Raw genomic sequence first — 16,148 nt, 5'->3', positions numbered from 1 at the left:
AATCCTCACCACTGGACCAATAAACAACATTCTTATCAATGGAGAAAAGATTGAAGTTGTCAGGGACTTCATTCTTCATGGATCAACTATCAACACTCATGGAAGCAGCAGTCAAGAAATCAAACGACCTATTGCATTAGGCAAATCTGCTGCACAAGACCTTGTTAAAGTGTTGAAGAGCAAAAATATCAGCTTGATTGGCAAAATGGCAGCATCAGTGGGCTCAAGTGTAGCAACAATTGTGAGGTTGGCCCAGGAACGGGTAGTGTTTCGTTCTGTAGTGCATAATGTTGCTATGAGTCAGTACCAACTCATTGATACCTAACAAAACAACCACAATGGACAAAATACTGAATGACACAGGAAGCATCAAAAGAAGATAGATTGAATACACCGAGTTAATACCAGAAAAAAATTGGTTGATGTTGAACCAATTAAGGAGTGAGCATATGATCTAGAACACATGATACTGAAGGAAGAAGTCCAAGTTTCATTGAAGGCATTAGTGAAAGAAAAGTCCCCTGGAATTGACAGAATACACATTGACTTATTTCAATAAACGGATGCAGTTCTGGAGGTGATCACTCATCTATTATGTAAAGAAATTTAAAACACAGCTACTTGGCCAGCCTATTCAAAGAGATCCATATTTGTACCCATACCAAAGAATGGTGACCCAACAGAATGTGGAAATCATTGAACAATTCATTAATATTACATGCAAGTAAAATTTTGCTGAAGATAATTTAAAAATAATTGTAGCAGTACATCGGTACCTTCCAGAAAAAGCTGGATTCAGAAGAGGACATGGAACTAGGAATATCATTGCTAATTTCAGATGAATCTTGACGTTTAGTTATCAGAAAGACGTTTACTTGTGCTTTATTGACTCTAAAAAGGCATTCAACTATGTGGATCATAACAAACTAGATAACATTGTGAAGAATAGGTATTCCAGGACACTTAATTGTGTTCATGAGGAACCTGTAACATAGACCAAGATGCAGTTGTTAGACTAGAACAAGGGGATACTGAATGGTTTAAACTCAAGGTTGCGTCCTTTCACCATACTTAATTCAATCTGTCTACTGAATAAATGGAGTCCTGGTGTGGCGCTGTGGGTTAATGCACCAGACTGCAAAGTCATTTGAACTGCAAGGTCGGAGGTTCAAGCTCACCAGCTGCACCTCGGAAACCCTATACAGGGTTGCTATGGGTCAGAATCGACTCGAAGGTACTTAACAACAAAAACAAACTGAATAAATAATCTGAGACACTGGATTATATAAAGGAGAACATGGCATCAGGATTAGAGTAAGACTCATTAACAACCTGCAATACGCAGGTGATGCAACCTTGCTTGGAAGCGAAGAGGACTTTAAATACTTACTAATGAATATCAAAGACTACAGCCTTCAGTATGGATTGTACTTTCATGTAAAAAAAATGAAATTCTCACAACTTGGAAATAATAACAGGGTTGGAGAAAAGATTGAAGTTGTATTAGATTTCATTTTGCTTCAAAGACTTCATTTTGCTTGAATACAATGTTCATGGGAGCAGCAGTCCAGAAATCAAAGAATTGCCCAATTGCATTAGGCAAATCTGCTGCAAAAAGACCTCTTTAAAGTGATAAAGAGCAAAAATGTCACTTTGAGGACTAAGGTGACCTGACTAAAACCACAGTATTTTCTGTCACCCATATGCATTTGGTTGCACCATACGGAAACACTGGATTGAGAACCACAAGGGCCACAGCTTGAGCCCACCAGCCATTCTGTAGGAGAAAGATGAAGCTTTCTACTCCCTCAAAGATTTAAAGCCTCAGAAACCCAATATAGGGTCTTTATGTGTTAGAAGCAATTCAGTGACACAAAACAACAACAATAACATTATGCATATAAAAGTTGGACAGTGAGTAAGCAAGACCACAGAAGAATCAATGCACTTGAATTGTGGTTTTGGAGAAGCATATTGAAAGTACCATGGACTTCTAGAAGAACAAACAAATGTTTGGAAGAAGTACAGTCTGAGTACTCCTTATAAACAAGGATGGCGAGATTTTGTCCCTTGCACTTTGGATATGTTTTCAGGAAGGACCGATTCCTGGAGCAGGATATCATGCTTGGAAAAGTATTTGTTGTTGTCATTGTTGTTAAGTGCTGTCGAGTTGGTTCCGACACTTAGTGACCCTGAACAGGGTTTCCGAGGCTGTAAATCTTTACGGGAGCAGATAGCCTCATCTTTCTCCTGCGGAACCGCTGGTAGTTTCGAACTGCTGACCTTGTGGTTCACAGCCCGATGTTGTCGTTAGGTGCCATCAAGTCGGTACTGACTCATAGCAACCCTATGCACAACAGAACAAAACACTGCGTGGTCCTGGGCCAACCTGACAATTGTTGCCACGCTTGACCCCACTGATGCTGCTACTTTGCCAGTTCATGTTGCTGGGGTCTTCCTCTTTTTCTCTGACCCTCGAACTTACCAAACATAATGTCCTTCTCCAGAGACTGGTCCCTCCTGACCATATGTCAAGTATGAGAGATGAAGTCTGGCCATCCTGCCCTCCAAGGAGCACTCTGGCTGCACTTCTTCCAACACAGATCTGTTGGTTCTTTCGGCAGCCCATGGTACTTTCAATATTCTCCTCCGCAACAGCATAGCTCAAATGCATCAATTCTTCTATAATCTTCCTTATTCACTGTTCAACTTTCGCATGCATATGAGGTTGTTGAAAATATCATGGCTTGGGTGAGGTGCACCTTAGTGCTCAAGCTGACGTTTTCTCTTTAACACTTTAACAAGGTCTTGTGCAGCAGATTTGCCTAATGCAGTACGTTGTTTGATTTCTTGGTTGATTCAAGAAAAATGAAATCTCTTGACAGTTTCAATCTCTTCTCAGAATGTTGTTTATTGGTCCAGTGGTGAGGATTTTTGTTTTCTTTACACTGAGATGCATTTCGTACCAAAGGCTGTGGTCTTTGATCTTCATCAGTAAGTATTTTAAGTCTTCTTCACTTTCAGCAAGCAAGGTTGTATCATCTGCATATCGCAGGTTGTTAATGAGTCGTCATCCAATCCTGATGCCACATTTTTCTTCATATAAACTAGCTTCTCGGATTATTTGCTCAGCATGCAGGTTGAATAAGTATGGCAAAAGAATACAACCTTGTCACACACCTTTCTTAATTTTAAACATTCAGTGTTCCCATGTTCTTTTCAAATAACTGCCTTTTGGTCCATGTAGATTCCTCATGAGCACAATTAAATGTTCCAGAATAGTCATACTTTGCAATGTTGTCCATAGCTTGTCATGATCCACACAATCGATAGCCTTTGTGTAGTCAATAAACACAGGTAAACATCTTTCTGGTATTCTCTGCTTTCAGCTAAGATCCTTCGGACGTCAGCAATAGGTTCAGCAAAAAAGAGGGAGCCCCTCAATGAGATGAATTGACACAGTGGTAGCAACAATGGACTCAAACATAACAATTATGAGGATGGTGCAGAAATGGGCAGTGTTTTGTTCTGTTGTACATAGGATTTGCTTTGAGTTGGAACCAACTCGACAGCACCGAACAACAAAACAACAAAATCTAATGTTCTGTTTTTCTTCCATTTGCTCTAAGCCCTGATTATATTGAATATCATCTTTGTTGTTCTCCAAGGCCTACCACAAAGTCTAACATAAAAAAATCAAAGGGCTAACTATTTGTTTCTTTCTAGTATATATTCTGTGCCTTTAAAATTTTTCCTTCTAGTGTAGATTTTGAAGTTAAACTTCTTGTTTATTTTAGTGCGTACTGTCTCTTTACTCTTTATTTGAGCTTTAATTTTGCTTTTGCGTTTACTCTGGAGTCTGTTGTTTTTTCTTTTTTTCAAATTCCACCAATTAGTTAACTGCATTTAATTGCTTCTCATTTTTAAACTGTACTGATAAAAACTGCAAGTTAAATTTTAAAATGTTTAACATCCGCTTAAGGTAGGTGACTCTTTCTAATGCTGATAAATTTCTGTGTCTTTCAGTTAAAACAACTTGGTCACAGTGTGGATAAAGTAGAATTCATTGTGATGGGTGGAACATTTATGGCTCTTCCAGAAGAATACAGAGATTATTTTATTCGAAATTTACATGATGCCTTATCAGGACATACTTCCAACAATATTTATGAGGCAGTCAAGTAAGAAACTCTTATTTTATCTTGAATCAGTCCTCCTGGGTAAACTTTGTGCTAACAAACTATATAACTGAATACTTTCAATATTTGCCATTAATTTTTCCTTATGTTTAAAAGTTGTGAGATTTTCAGGTATACAGAAAATATGAAAAACCTGTGCCACTGCTTGATCTCATTATCCTTTTTCCTCTCTAGAGCTGACCATTTTCCTGACGTTGTTTCTCGTTATTGTATGAGATGTATTTCTGCATGGATGTACACACACATACACACAAAATATAGATGTTGCTGTTATTATTAAAGTGTCATCGAGTTGGTTGTGACTCATAGCTACCCTGTATAGGGTTTCCAAGGAGTAGTGGGGTGGGTTTAAATCACCAATCTTGCAGTTAGTAGTCCTGTGTGTATCTTACTTTGCTATACCAGGACTACATAAATACAAAATACAGTATTTGTGCATGTTTTGAAATTTCATATAAGTAATAATCACTTGCTAGATTTTGTTATGCAACTTAGTTTTTCTGTGTAACACTGACTTTGAGATTTTGCCATGCTACTATTGTTGTTAGTTGCCACAGAGTCAACTCTCATATGCTATGGTATATTATTTCATTGTTTGAAAAACCCTACAGTTTACTTATCCAGGTTTTTCGTCAAGGATAGTTACATTTTTCTCCAACTGTCAAGTTTGATAAAATGAACTTCTTTATACATAAATCTCTTAGGATACCTGTGTGAGAGTTTCCCTGAGTCTGAGCTGGACCGAAGGCTATGTGCATTTTTACTTTCTGTGATACAGCATCACTTTGCTCTTCACTTGATTGTCCATTTATCTTCCTAGAGGCAGCATATGAGAACTCCTTTTGTGTGACATTCACATTCTTATTTCTTGTAGTTGCTTCTATTTTGTAGGAAAGGATTATTTTTGTTGAGAAATGAATTTGGTCACTTCCATAACAGTGTCCTTAAGTAAAGAGTCACAGAAATAGTCTGTGAATATCCTTTAGCTGTATGCTGGTCTAAAGTGCGAAGTTGTTTCGCTTGGGATAATTGGGCTTTCAGCCCTCACTTGAAGTGCAGTGTGCAGACTTTTTACTGCAACAGTCACCTACTGTTGAATCCACAAAGCACGTGACTAGTGTTTACTAAGTATTATTGTATATTTATAAATGCAATCAGTTACTTGTACTGAATTCTTGTTGACAAAACATAGTGGTACACTCTTTTGATACCACATACTCAATTTTTATCAGGAAGGATACTAACATTTCGTGCATACTCTAATGATTGACGAAATGAAACTTGTAAAAATCATTTTTATTTTCAAGAGTTTCAAGAACACCTGGGTCTTTGTTGTTGTTTGGTGCTATCACATCTATGTGGTCTCATAGCAACCTCATGTACAACAGAGTGAGACACTGCCAAGTCCTGTGCCATCTTCACAATTGTTACTATATTTGAGCTCGTTGTTACAGCCACTGTGTCAGTCTATTTATATGAGAGTCATCCTCTTTTTCATTGCTGCTATACTCTACCAAACATGATATCCTTCTCAAGGAGCTGGTCTTTCCTGGTAACATTTCCAAAGTACTTCACTTCTAAGGAGCATTTTGGTTGTATTTCTAATAAGGCAGAATGTTTGTTCTTTTGGCAGTCCATGTTATATTTAGTAATCTTCACCAACAGCATAATCCAAAGCTATCAATTCTTCTTCAGTCTTCCTTATGCATTGTCCAGCTTTTGCATGAGTAAGAGGCAACAGAAAATACTATGGTTTGGGTCAGACACACCTTAGTTTTCAATATGACAGCTTTGTTTTATAATATTTCAAGGAGGTCTTTTGCAGGAGATGCCCAATGCAGTATACCATTTGGTTTCCTGACTGCTGTTTCCAGGAGTGTTTATTTTGAGTCTAAGTAAAATTAAATCCTTGCCAACTTCAGTCTTTTCTACATTGATAATGATGTTGCTTATTAGTCCAAATGTGCTGAGTTTTATTTTCTTTATGTTGAGGTTTAATCCATACCATACTAAAAGCTGTAGTCTTTGATCTTAATAAGTAAATGCTTTAAGCCACCACAGTACAACAAACTGACAGATTAGTGCTGACTTGGATAGTTACTTTTGTACTATTTCCTCTGTGTTTAACAGATTCATTCAGAGCTCACTGCATACCATGTGCTGTATTATACACTGGGAACAACCTTGAACAAGACAGATACTGCTTTGTAGTGCTTCCATTCTACTAATGAACAAACAAATGACAAAACAAATGCTACTGTGATAAAGAATTAATGGGGTTATGCTTTAGATGAAGTGGTGATAGTCAAGCCAAGATCTAAGTATAAGAAAGAGTCAAGCCAAGAACAGAAAGAAGATTCCAAACAGAAAGAATAGCAAAGACACTAAAATGGAAAAGACCTTGGCATGTTCTAGAAACAGAGAGAAGGCCAGTGTGACTAGATCCCAGTGAACAAGGGAGAGAACAGCATCAAAGTTAGGTAAGGACCAGGTTATATGCTGGCACTTAAAAAAGTTTGTGGGAAACTTACATTATTATTTTTTTTTTCATTCCATTTTTTTAAAGAAGTTTTTGAAGCCCCCTTGTACATGATTTGAGGGGTTTACATTTTATTTGAAATGTGGTAAGTAGAAGAATACTCTTAAGTGGGGGAATGATATGCTGGTTGATAATTATAGAGACAAAGGAGAAAGTGGGGGAAACCAGATAGGAAACCAGTGTCAGAGTGAGAGGAGAAGATGGATTTCCACTATAGTGCCAGTGGTGCGACTGGCAGGACTTTGGGCTGTCTGTCTTGGGAAAAGAGGAAGTTAGACTTCAAGGAGGATACCAGGTTTTGGCTATAGGTTGTTGTTGTTAGGTGCCATTGAGTTGGTACCAACCCAGAGTGACCTTATGCACAGCCGAACGAAACACTGCATGATCCTGGACCAAACTCACTACTGTTGCCATGCTTGAGTCCATCGACGCTGCCAGTTGGCCAGTCCATCTCGTTGGGGGTCTTCCTTTTTTTCTCTGACCCCCACCTTACCAAACATGATATCCTTCCCAGCGAATGGTTCCTCCTGACAATATGTCCAAAGTATGGGAGACGAAGTTTGGCCATCTTAACCTCCAAGGAGCACTCTGGCTGCACTTCTTCCAACACAGATCTATTGGTTCTTTTGGCAGCCCATGGCACCTTCAATACTCCCCTCCAACATCATAACTCAAAAGCATCAATTCTTCTACGGTCTTCCTTATTCACTGTCCATCTTTCGCATGCATATGAAGTTATTGAAAATACCATGGCTTGGGTCAGGTGCACCTTAGTCCTCAACTTGACATCTTTGCTCTTCAACACTTTAAAAAGGTCTAGTGCAGAAGATTTGCCTAATGCAATATGTCATGTGATTTCTTGACTGCTGCTTCTGTGACTGTTGCTAGTTGATCCAAGAAGAATGAAGTCCTTGACAACTTCAATCTTTTCTCCATTGATAAGAATGTTGTTTATTGGTCCAGTTGTGAGGATTCTTGTTTTCTTTACATTAAGATGTAATCCATACTGAAGGCTGTGCTCTTTGATCTTCATCAGTAAATGTTTTAAGTCCTCTTCACTTTCAGCAAGCAAGGTTGTATCATCTGCATATTTCAGGTTGTAATGAATCTTCTTCCAATCCTGATGCCACATTTTTCTTCATAGAACCCAGCTTCTTGGATTATTTGCTCAGCATACAGGTTGAATAAGTATGGTGAAACAATACAACCTTTGGCTATAGGAAACAGTTTTAAAAGCATGCCATGTTGCGCAAGGGGAAGTAAAAGCAGTTTTGTGGGAGAAAATTTAAGTTTTGGTTTGTATGTTTTAAGTTTAAAATGCCTGTGATTCATTCAGTGGAGATAACCAGCTAGGATGTTGGGTAAACAAAAACAGGTCTGGCTCCTTGGGAAAAAGAACTTTTGTACTTTTTACAAAGAGCAAAAATTATAAGCATTCCTTGCTTTAATTTTGTAGTTCTTTATTGTGGAGTAACTCAAATGTCGCCTGTGATTTAGATGACAGAATTGATAACTGAGCAAGAAAATGCAATTTGGATTATAAAATTCTTGCTTTAATAAGAATTCTTTAAACCATGGTATGTGCATTGGGGGTGGGGAGACAAATCTGGGCTTGCAATAAAATTGGTAATTATCAGCTCATAAATGGTATTATTTACAGCCATATAAATGGATGAGATCATGAGTCGGAACCCACTCAATGGCCTTTAACAACAACTGCAGTCTAATGGGAGAGTGTCAGATATCTTAAGAATACTAAGTGAAAAAACAAGTTTTAGAGCAGTTCTCATAGAATGATCCTACAATGTTTGTGAATGTGAACATATATGTATAAATGCATCTAAATATTAAGAGTTGAGGAGGAAAAGAAATGTAAGCAAAGGAAGATGTTTCCATTTGCTTTGTTTACAATGTGTGCTGCTTTGTGGTAGGTGTTTTATTCATTTAGTTAATCCTCACAATGAGCCTTTAAGTATTCAAATTTCCCCTGTTTTACCTGAGGGAGAAAGCAATTTGCTCAAAGTTGCACAGGTGGACTGGAGATGTGACCTTTGCTATAATGGTAGAAACTGTTCTTGATGTTAAAATTAAAGAGAGAGCAATCATTAAAGGTTGAAAACAGAAAGGAATATCATTCTCTCTAATTCTTGCACAGCTCCCTGCACCCACCCCCTATCCCTTTTAAGCTTTTTCCGGCATTGTTTTTAGGTCTGAACAGGCTAAGTTGAAAGGTCATATAACTAATTATGAAATTGTTCAAATTGTGCTACTTCTTAGAGAATTTTTTGTAGGGTAATAAATAGGCATGGATCTAAAGTTGTTTGTCTTTACCCTATATAATTAAAGCAGTTCTTGGCACACAGTAAGCATTAAGTAAACCTGTGAATGAATGATCAACCTATAGATCAGGAGTAAAAGACATGTTTGTGTGTGTGTGTGTCCTCCCTTTTTCCTCTATATTTAAGCTTCTTTTGCACTCCTTTAATTTTGTAAATTAGAGAGGATACTGTGTAAGTTTAACTAAATATCAAGGGTAACTGAAGGGACCTGTGTGAAGAGTTAACTACCTGGGGGAGTGTGTAGGGAGCAGCCCAATTTGATTGGCTCTAGGGAATGTTACAGGTTAATTCTCTGACCATCGAGCTAGACTTTTAACCACAGCTGGCCTTTGGAATATCATCCTCCCACTGGAGGAGATGGTGATCACATTTTTACCACTCATTCAAAACCTAGATCATTCATGAATGAGTCATGCTTAGTAAAATGCTGAAGTCGTTCCAACTTTAGAGGAGTTATGATGCAATCCTACTCGTTCCTCTAAATACTGAAAATCTCTCGGCATTTGTGGGGGATTGGTTGCAGGACCCCACAAAACTCGTTGCGATTCCAACTCAGCAACACTACAGGACAGAGTAGAACTGCTCCGTAGAGTTTCTGAGACTGTAAATCTTTCTAACAGTAGACAGCTTCATCTTCCTCCTATGGAGCAACTAGTGGGCTGGTTAATGCACTGTGACACCAGGATGTCTTCAAGAACCCCCATTCCCCCCCATCCTCAAGGTACCAAAACCTGTAGATGCTCAAATTCCTTATACAACTTTGTGTAGTATTTGCATATAACCTATACAATCCTTCCTTATATTTTAAAATGACCTCAGTTAGGTAAGATACCTAATATAGTATAAGTGGACAGCTGACTGTATAGTCTGGTTTCTTCAGTAAAGTAATAAAATGTGATTTGAGGGCAAACAGTCTTGGTCAAAGTCCCATAGCATTGGAGTGGCAGTAGTACTTAAGAGGGCGGTTGACTAAAACTCATTCGATTCTGAGAATTCCCTAGGCAAGATGATACATCCAGGCCATTAGTTCTTCTTCCCAGGCTTAGATACTTATATACTCTTTTCTCAGTGCAGCTAGTTTTGCCTTGAATACCTTGCATATTAATGTGGAATTGAGCTATAAATAACCTGCCTTCCTACCCTCACCTCCCCATAAAAGTTTGCCTCAAAGCTTTTCACGGTTTACAGTTTTGGTCCCCTGGGTTATAGGCGGTAAACCAACTGAGTTGAGATGTTGTTGCTGTGCACCATTGAGTTGGTTCTGACTCATAGCAAGCCTGTATAGGGTTTCCAAGATTGGCTGGTGACTTTGATTTGACAACCCTGCGGTTAGCAGTCTAGTGCTTACCTAACAGTGCCAAAGCAGGCCTCAGTAATGCAGCTAGTTTGATATTTTATCCATTGCCACTTTAAATTTTTTGCTTTATTCCTGGTATGAAGTTTTACTTTTATTTACTTTTGCAGAAATGTTCTAGTGCTTAGTGGTGTTTGAATGTAACTTGTTTGCTGTGAGGGATGAAATTGAGTCTTTTGTATTATAACTAGCTAGGTTCAGATCAAAGTATGTTTGGTAGAAAAAGCTCTTTGGAAAAGCAAGCCTTTTTCTGTAATGGACTAGGCCAAAGCAAGCTTTCCTTTGTCTCTGTTCTTGAATTTACCTCAAGAGGGCAACAAACACTTTATTTTCAGATAAAAATTCATACGTGATTTGAGACTTCATTGCAACAAATCTCATGAATGGCTCTTGGGAAGTAATAAAAGTACAATCTGGGAGCCATCAGACCATCCACAAATGTTACACTGCATATAACCAACCCACACTTGTCATATTTTGCTTTTTCTCTTGGTACCTTCTGTACTTCTATTAGATAACCTGGGAAAAGTCGATCTGTGTGGCATCTTGTGTTCTTTCTTGAGGTAAATTTCTACTACACACTCCTATACTCTTTGTTTTTAGGAAAACTTGGTGTTATTTGAAGAAATAGTAGTCTGGCTTGTACTGGAAACTAGAGAGATAGAAAATTATTTTCAAATGTTAAGAGATTTGTAAAACAAAGATCAACCCAGAGAAACTGTATTTTTGACATAATATATTCTCATAGCATTTTTTTAAAATGTTTTGTTGTGAATTATGTGATAGTTTACATGGGAGAACATTAGTTTTACATTCATCCTATCATGTATTGTTTCATTGCCATGGTTAGAATCCCCTCCATGCATCATCAACCAGCTAAAGGGTATACACTGCAAGCCTGCCCCCCGGTCATCAGCACACAGCCCCTCTTCTTCTCTGGTTCTAAAGTCCCCAGCTGCTCCGTCTCTCCATGTCATTGTCTCTGCCTCCATCACCGACATCACTGCTTCTCTGAGTAGGGTCCTGCTCTCCGCTCTTCTCCCTTGATGATCCCAGGGACCTCCACTCCTAGACTGCAAGGTTAATCACTCCCCTCCCTTTGCCCCCAAAGGTCTACCTTTACATTTCCAGCCCTCACAATCAGTCCTGATAACAATTATTCACCATTGTATCGCAAGAGACCTATCCGCATTTCCTTTCATCAGCCCTGACTAGGCAGAATGGATACTACTCAGTGGAGATTCTACCTTCCTCCACGCCCTCTGGATCTAGGTTCCCTCTTGAAAGCTTGTAAGCCAGTCACTTCTTGCCTCTGTATCCCCCCTATTCTGGGTAGCCAATGTCCAAGTTGCCCATCCCTGTCCTCTCTGTATGCGGAGGATGTGGGAATGATCCTCGCTGTGAATATTGTTCTCTCTTTTGAGCTACTGCATCCATAGATGTAGGTCAAGTTCATCAAATTGTATCAGATTACTCTTTTTTTTCTTCTTTCTACTCTTTTTTTCTTCTTTCTTCTAGTTGAGCTCTGATCATCCAGTCATTGAAGCCAAGTCAAGTGGGTTCTCATAGCATTTTGAAATACTCATCTTACCTGTATGTTATGTTGCATAGAGGGTCTCTGTGAAAATTGGTCACATTTACTCTGTGTGGTCCCTCTCTCTGAGATGTAAAGCAGTGATGTGCTTTCTTTTAGTGTTAGCTGATAATCAGTTGCTTTCACTTGCTAATCATACATATGTAATACTAACCTCCACCAGCTTTGTGTGTTGTTTTTTTAAAAAAATAATTTAAAATTGGATTAAAAATTACATGGTAGGCAGGAGTCAACAATGTTTAAGGTTAAAACACCTTTTAATAAAATTAGGGTCAAGTATACTAATTAGCTCACTCCACTGTGTTTGCTTTGTTCCTGTGTTTCTAACCTAATTAAAGTTTTGCTCTTAGTAGATTAGGAGTTAGGGAAAGGCAAAGCTCTAAAAAGATGAACCTGGTTATTATTTTTGGCAGTTTAGTAGCAAGCACTATGCTATATCCTTGCAGATGGAAACATTGGAAAGATAGTGAACAGGGAGTTCAAGGGCAAACTAGGTATGGTTTTTCTGAAGGTCTCATTAAATCAAGCAGAGTGATAATCTCTCATTACTATAAATTAGACTGAGACTCTTCAACAGTCTCCAGAGGGTAATGATTACTGGTGACTATCATCCTATAAAAATCATAGCTCTGGAGAGTTAAAGGACCAGCAATGGGATCTGAGTCACCCATTCACTAGAATGCAAATGTTGTCAGAACAACCTTTAAAATAGTTTTATTTCTTTTAATCACTGTTTCTCAGAAGCAGTTCTACATTCAATCTTTAATGCTCCTTGGCTCTTTTCACAAAATGCTATTTAAAAGGGTATCAAGAGGTGGGTGAGTCATACTTTCTCCTTGTAGAATTTTAATTCATTTCCGTTCTTTTTTCTTCCATCAATAACTTTAAATCTTCCAACTATGTCCTTACATGTCTTGAAAAAGCTAAACTGCTAGGTAATGTTGGATATGAGGCCTAGAAGACAACTTCATAGACTTAAATAGAGTTATGAAAAAGCAAAAAGCAATGAAAACAGTCTTTGACCTTGCTACCTAGGGCTTTATTTCTAGTAGGCTTCAGAACCTGCATTTCTGGTCTTTGACTCTAATACTTCCTGCCCTTCACTCCTTCATTTTATGTATTAACCACTTTTACTTGGTCATAGATGGTGACCAGCAGTTTAACCTAGGATACAGCTTTAGTCTTGTAAGAGACTCCTCCCCCCCCCCAACACTTTATTTGAAACTAACAAAGGAAAACAAAAATTATAAGAATTTTCCAGTGAGTACCCACACACCCACCATCTATGTGATTGTTCCTTCCTGGGTTTAATTTCTTAATCAACCATTGAAGACCAGGGTTCAGTTTCTGACAAATATACCACAAGTGCAGCTACTATCCATTTGTCAGTGTAGGTTTGCAAGTTACTATGATGCTGAAAAGTTTCAGTGGACCTTCTATGAAGAAAGGTCCGGTGATCTACTTGTGACAATGAAACCTTCTCAGATTAGATCACAGCAGTCTGATCCCCTGTGTGTAAAATAACCATGAGTTACGGGCTGACCCCACGGCAGCAAACAATAGCAGCATATTTGCTTTGTCATATACCTAAGCTCTGGTAGCATAGTGGTTATGAATCAGGCTGTGAACCTTAAGGTCGGCAGTTTGAAACTACCAGCTGCTCCCGTAAAGATTTACAGCCTCAGAAACCCTATGTACAGGGTCGCTATGAGTCGGAACCGACTCCACGGCATATAACAACAACAACAATCCATCTAGTGATTCCTCTGTATAGCCATTCAATCCTTTTTTGATGCATATTTTCAAAGTAAGTTGCAAACTCCAGTATTACTTCTCTTCAAATGCTTCATCATACAGATCAGTAACCAGTTTTCACCATTTGCATTTTTTTTTCTTTTGAATTAAATTTGTTGTTGTGTGGTGCCATTGAGTCGGCTGCAACTCATAATGTCTCTGTGTACAACAGAATAAAGCACTCCCCAGTCTTGCACCATTGTCATAATTGTTGCCTTTTTGAGCCCATTGTTGCAGGTCATTGTACCAATGTATTTCGTTGAGTGTCTTCCTCTTTTTCACAGACCCTTCACTTTACCAAGTATGATGTACTTCTCCAGGGATTGGTCCCTGCTGGTAACATGTCCAAAGTATGTGAGGCAAAGTCTTGCCTTCCTCACATTTAAGGAGCATTCTGGCTCTACTTATCCCATGACTGATGTATGCTCTTCTGGCAATCCATGATATATTAAACATTCTTCCCCAGCACTATAATTCAAAGGCATCTCCAGTTTTCCTTGTTCACTGTCCAGCTTTCACATGCATATGAGGCAATTAAAGCTGTCATGACTTGGATCAAGTGCATCTTAGTTCTCAAAATGACTGCTTTGTAACACTTTTAAAAAGCCTTTTACAGCATATTTGCCTAATGTAATATGCTCTTCACTCTTGCTTGGATGTTTGTTGATTGTGATCCAAGTGAAATGAAATTCTTGACAACTGCAATAATTTCTCCATTTTTCATGATGTTACCCATTGGTCCAGTTGTGAGGATTTTTTATTTCTTTATGTTGAAGTGTAATCCATACTGAAGGCTATAAGTCTTTGATCTTTACATTCAGTTTACATACAGTGAAATGCACAAGTATTATGTCTACCATTGGATTAATTCAAACAAATGCACTTACTTGTGGAAAAAAAAACCTCTAAGATAGAGAACAATACCATCATCCTAGAAAATGAATTCTACCTGTTTCCAGTACATCCTCACTTGGACCTTTTAGAGGTAGCCATTATTCTGATATCTTCCTCCCCCCTGCCCCCCCAATAGATTAGTTTTACCTATTCTAAGCCACCATATAAATGGAATTTTAACTTGAGGGTATATACTTTTGTGTAAAGCCGCTCTTATTGAGCATGTTTTTGAGATACTTGTTACTTTTTTTTTTTTTTTTTCTTGGCAAGTTGTATTCCATTGTATGCATAGACCACAGGATGTTTATTCTATTGATGGACAAATGTGCTCTTTTCAGTTGTCCATCAATAGAATAATGCTGTTAAAGTTTCAATGAACTTTCTTGGACAAGTCTTTTTGGGGTTATTTGTATTTATTTATCTTGCTTAACTAACTGGAAGTGGATCTGCTGGATCATCTGTTTACTTTTCTAAGAAACTGACACATTTATCCAAAGTTGTGTCAGTTTTACTCGCAGCAATGACATATGAGACTTCCACTGTTCCTTGTTCTCACCAACATATGGTGTTCTCAGTCTTTTGAACTTAGCCATTCGGGTGGGTGTGGAATGGTGTCTCATTGTGCTTTTAATTTGCATTTTCCTGATGACTAATGTTTATAGGCACTTTATTATGTTTATGCTATTTGTATATATTTCCTTTATGAAGTGTTTTTTCATTTGACAGTTTTTTATTGGATTGTTATGATTCCTAGGTGGCAGTTGTTTGTCAGATAATATATTTTGTCTATACAAAAACCCAGTCTGTGGATTGACTGTTTATTATATTGATGATATCTTTGGAAGAAATTTTTAGTTTTGATGAAGTCTAAGTTAGCATTTTCCCCATGGTTATTATTGTTTGTATCATTTCTAATATTCCTGTCTATCAAGTCAGGAAGTTACTCTACTATATTATTTTCTTCTAGTTATAGTTTTAGCTTTCATAAATATATTTAGGCTTATGATCAGAATTATTTTTTGTATGTGGTATGAGGTAGGTCTCGAGGTTTCTTTTTTCCTAATGGAAACCCAGTTGTTCCTAATGGATGTCCAGTTCTAACACCATTTGTTTAAAAAAACCAAACAAAACAAAAACCTTGTTTATATTATATTGGCACCTGGGCTCTTTTCTGTACCATAAAAGTGTTTTTATAAATGTTTTTCTTAATTAAGCTGTTTGTCATAAAAAGAAAAGAAAAAAACCCAAAACACCCTCAGATCATCAGTCAAAGCATTACCAGGGGCAGATTGTGGAACAGACACCAGTTACTCATATGTAAGTTGAGGCTAAAGCTGAAGAAATTGAAAACAAATCCACAAGAGCCAAAATACTACCTTGAACATATCCCACCTGAATTTAGAGACCATCTGAAGAACAGATTTGATGCATTAGA

General features: G+C 37.9%; 1 protein-coding gene across 3 annotated transcripts in view; it reads left to right on the top strand.

Moving 5' to 3' along the window:
- ELP3 (elongator acetyltransferase complex subunit 3) overlaps positions 1 to 16,148 on the top strand; it is a 145,100-nt gene that overhangs the window by 25,625 nt on the left and 103,327 nt on the right. For all 3 annotated transcript variants that reach the window (XM_006864349.1, XM_006864348.1, XM_006864347.1), the window contains one exon: positions 4,027 to 4,181. In XM_006864349.1, the coding sequence (XP_006864411.1) occupies positions 4,027 to 4,181 (155 nt within the window). The remainder of the gene's footprint in view (positions 1 to 4,026; positions 4,182 to 16,148) is intronic.

This window comes from Chrysochloris asiatica, unplaced genomic scaffold (genome assembly GCF_000296735.1).
Source record: "Chrysochloris asiatica unplaced genomic scaffold, ChrAsi1.0 scaffold00064, whole genome shotgun sequence".
NCBI classification, from domain to species: Eukaryota; Metazoa; Chordata; class Mammalia; order Afrosoricida; family Chrysochloridae; genus Chrysochloris; species Chrysochloris asiatica.
The sequence above is the reverse complement of the archived record's forward strand: the minus strand, read 5'-3'. Positions and strand labels throughout refer to the sequence as shown.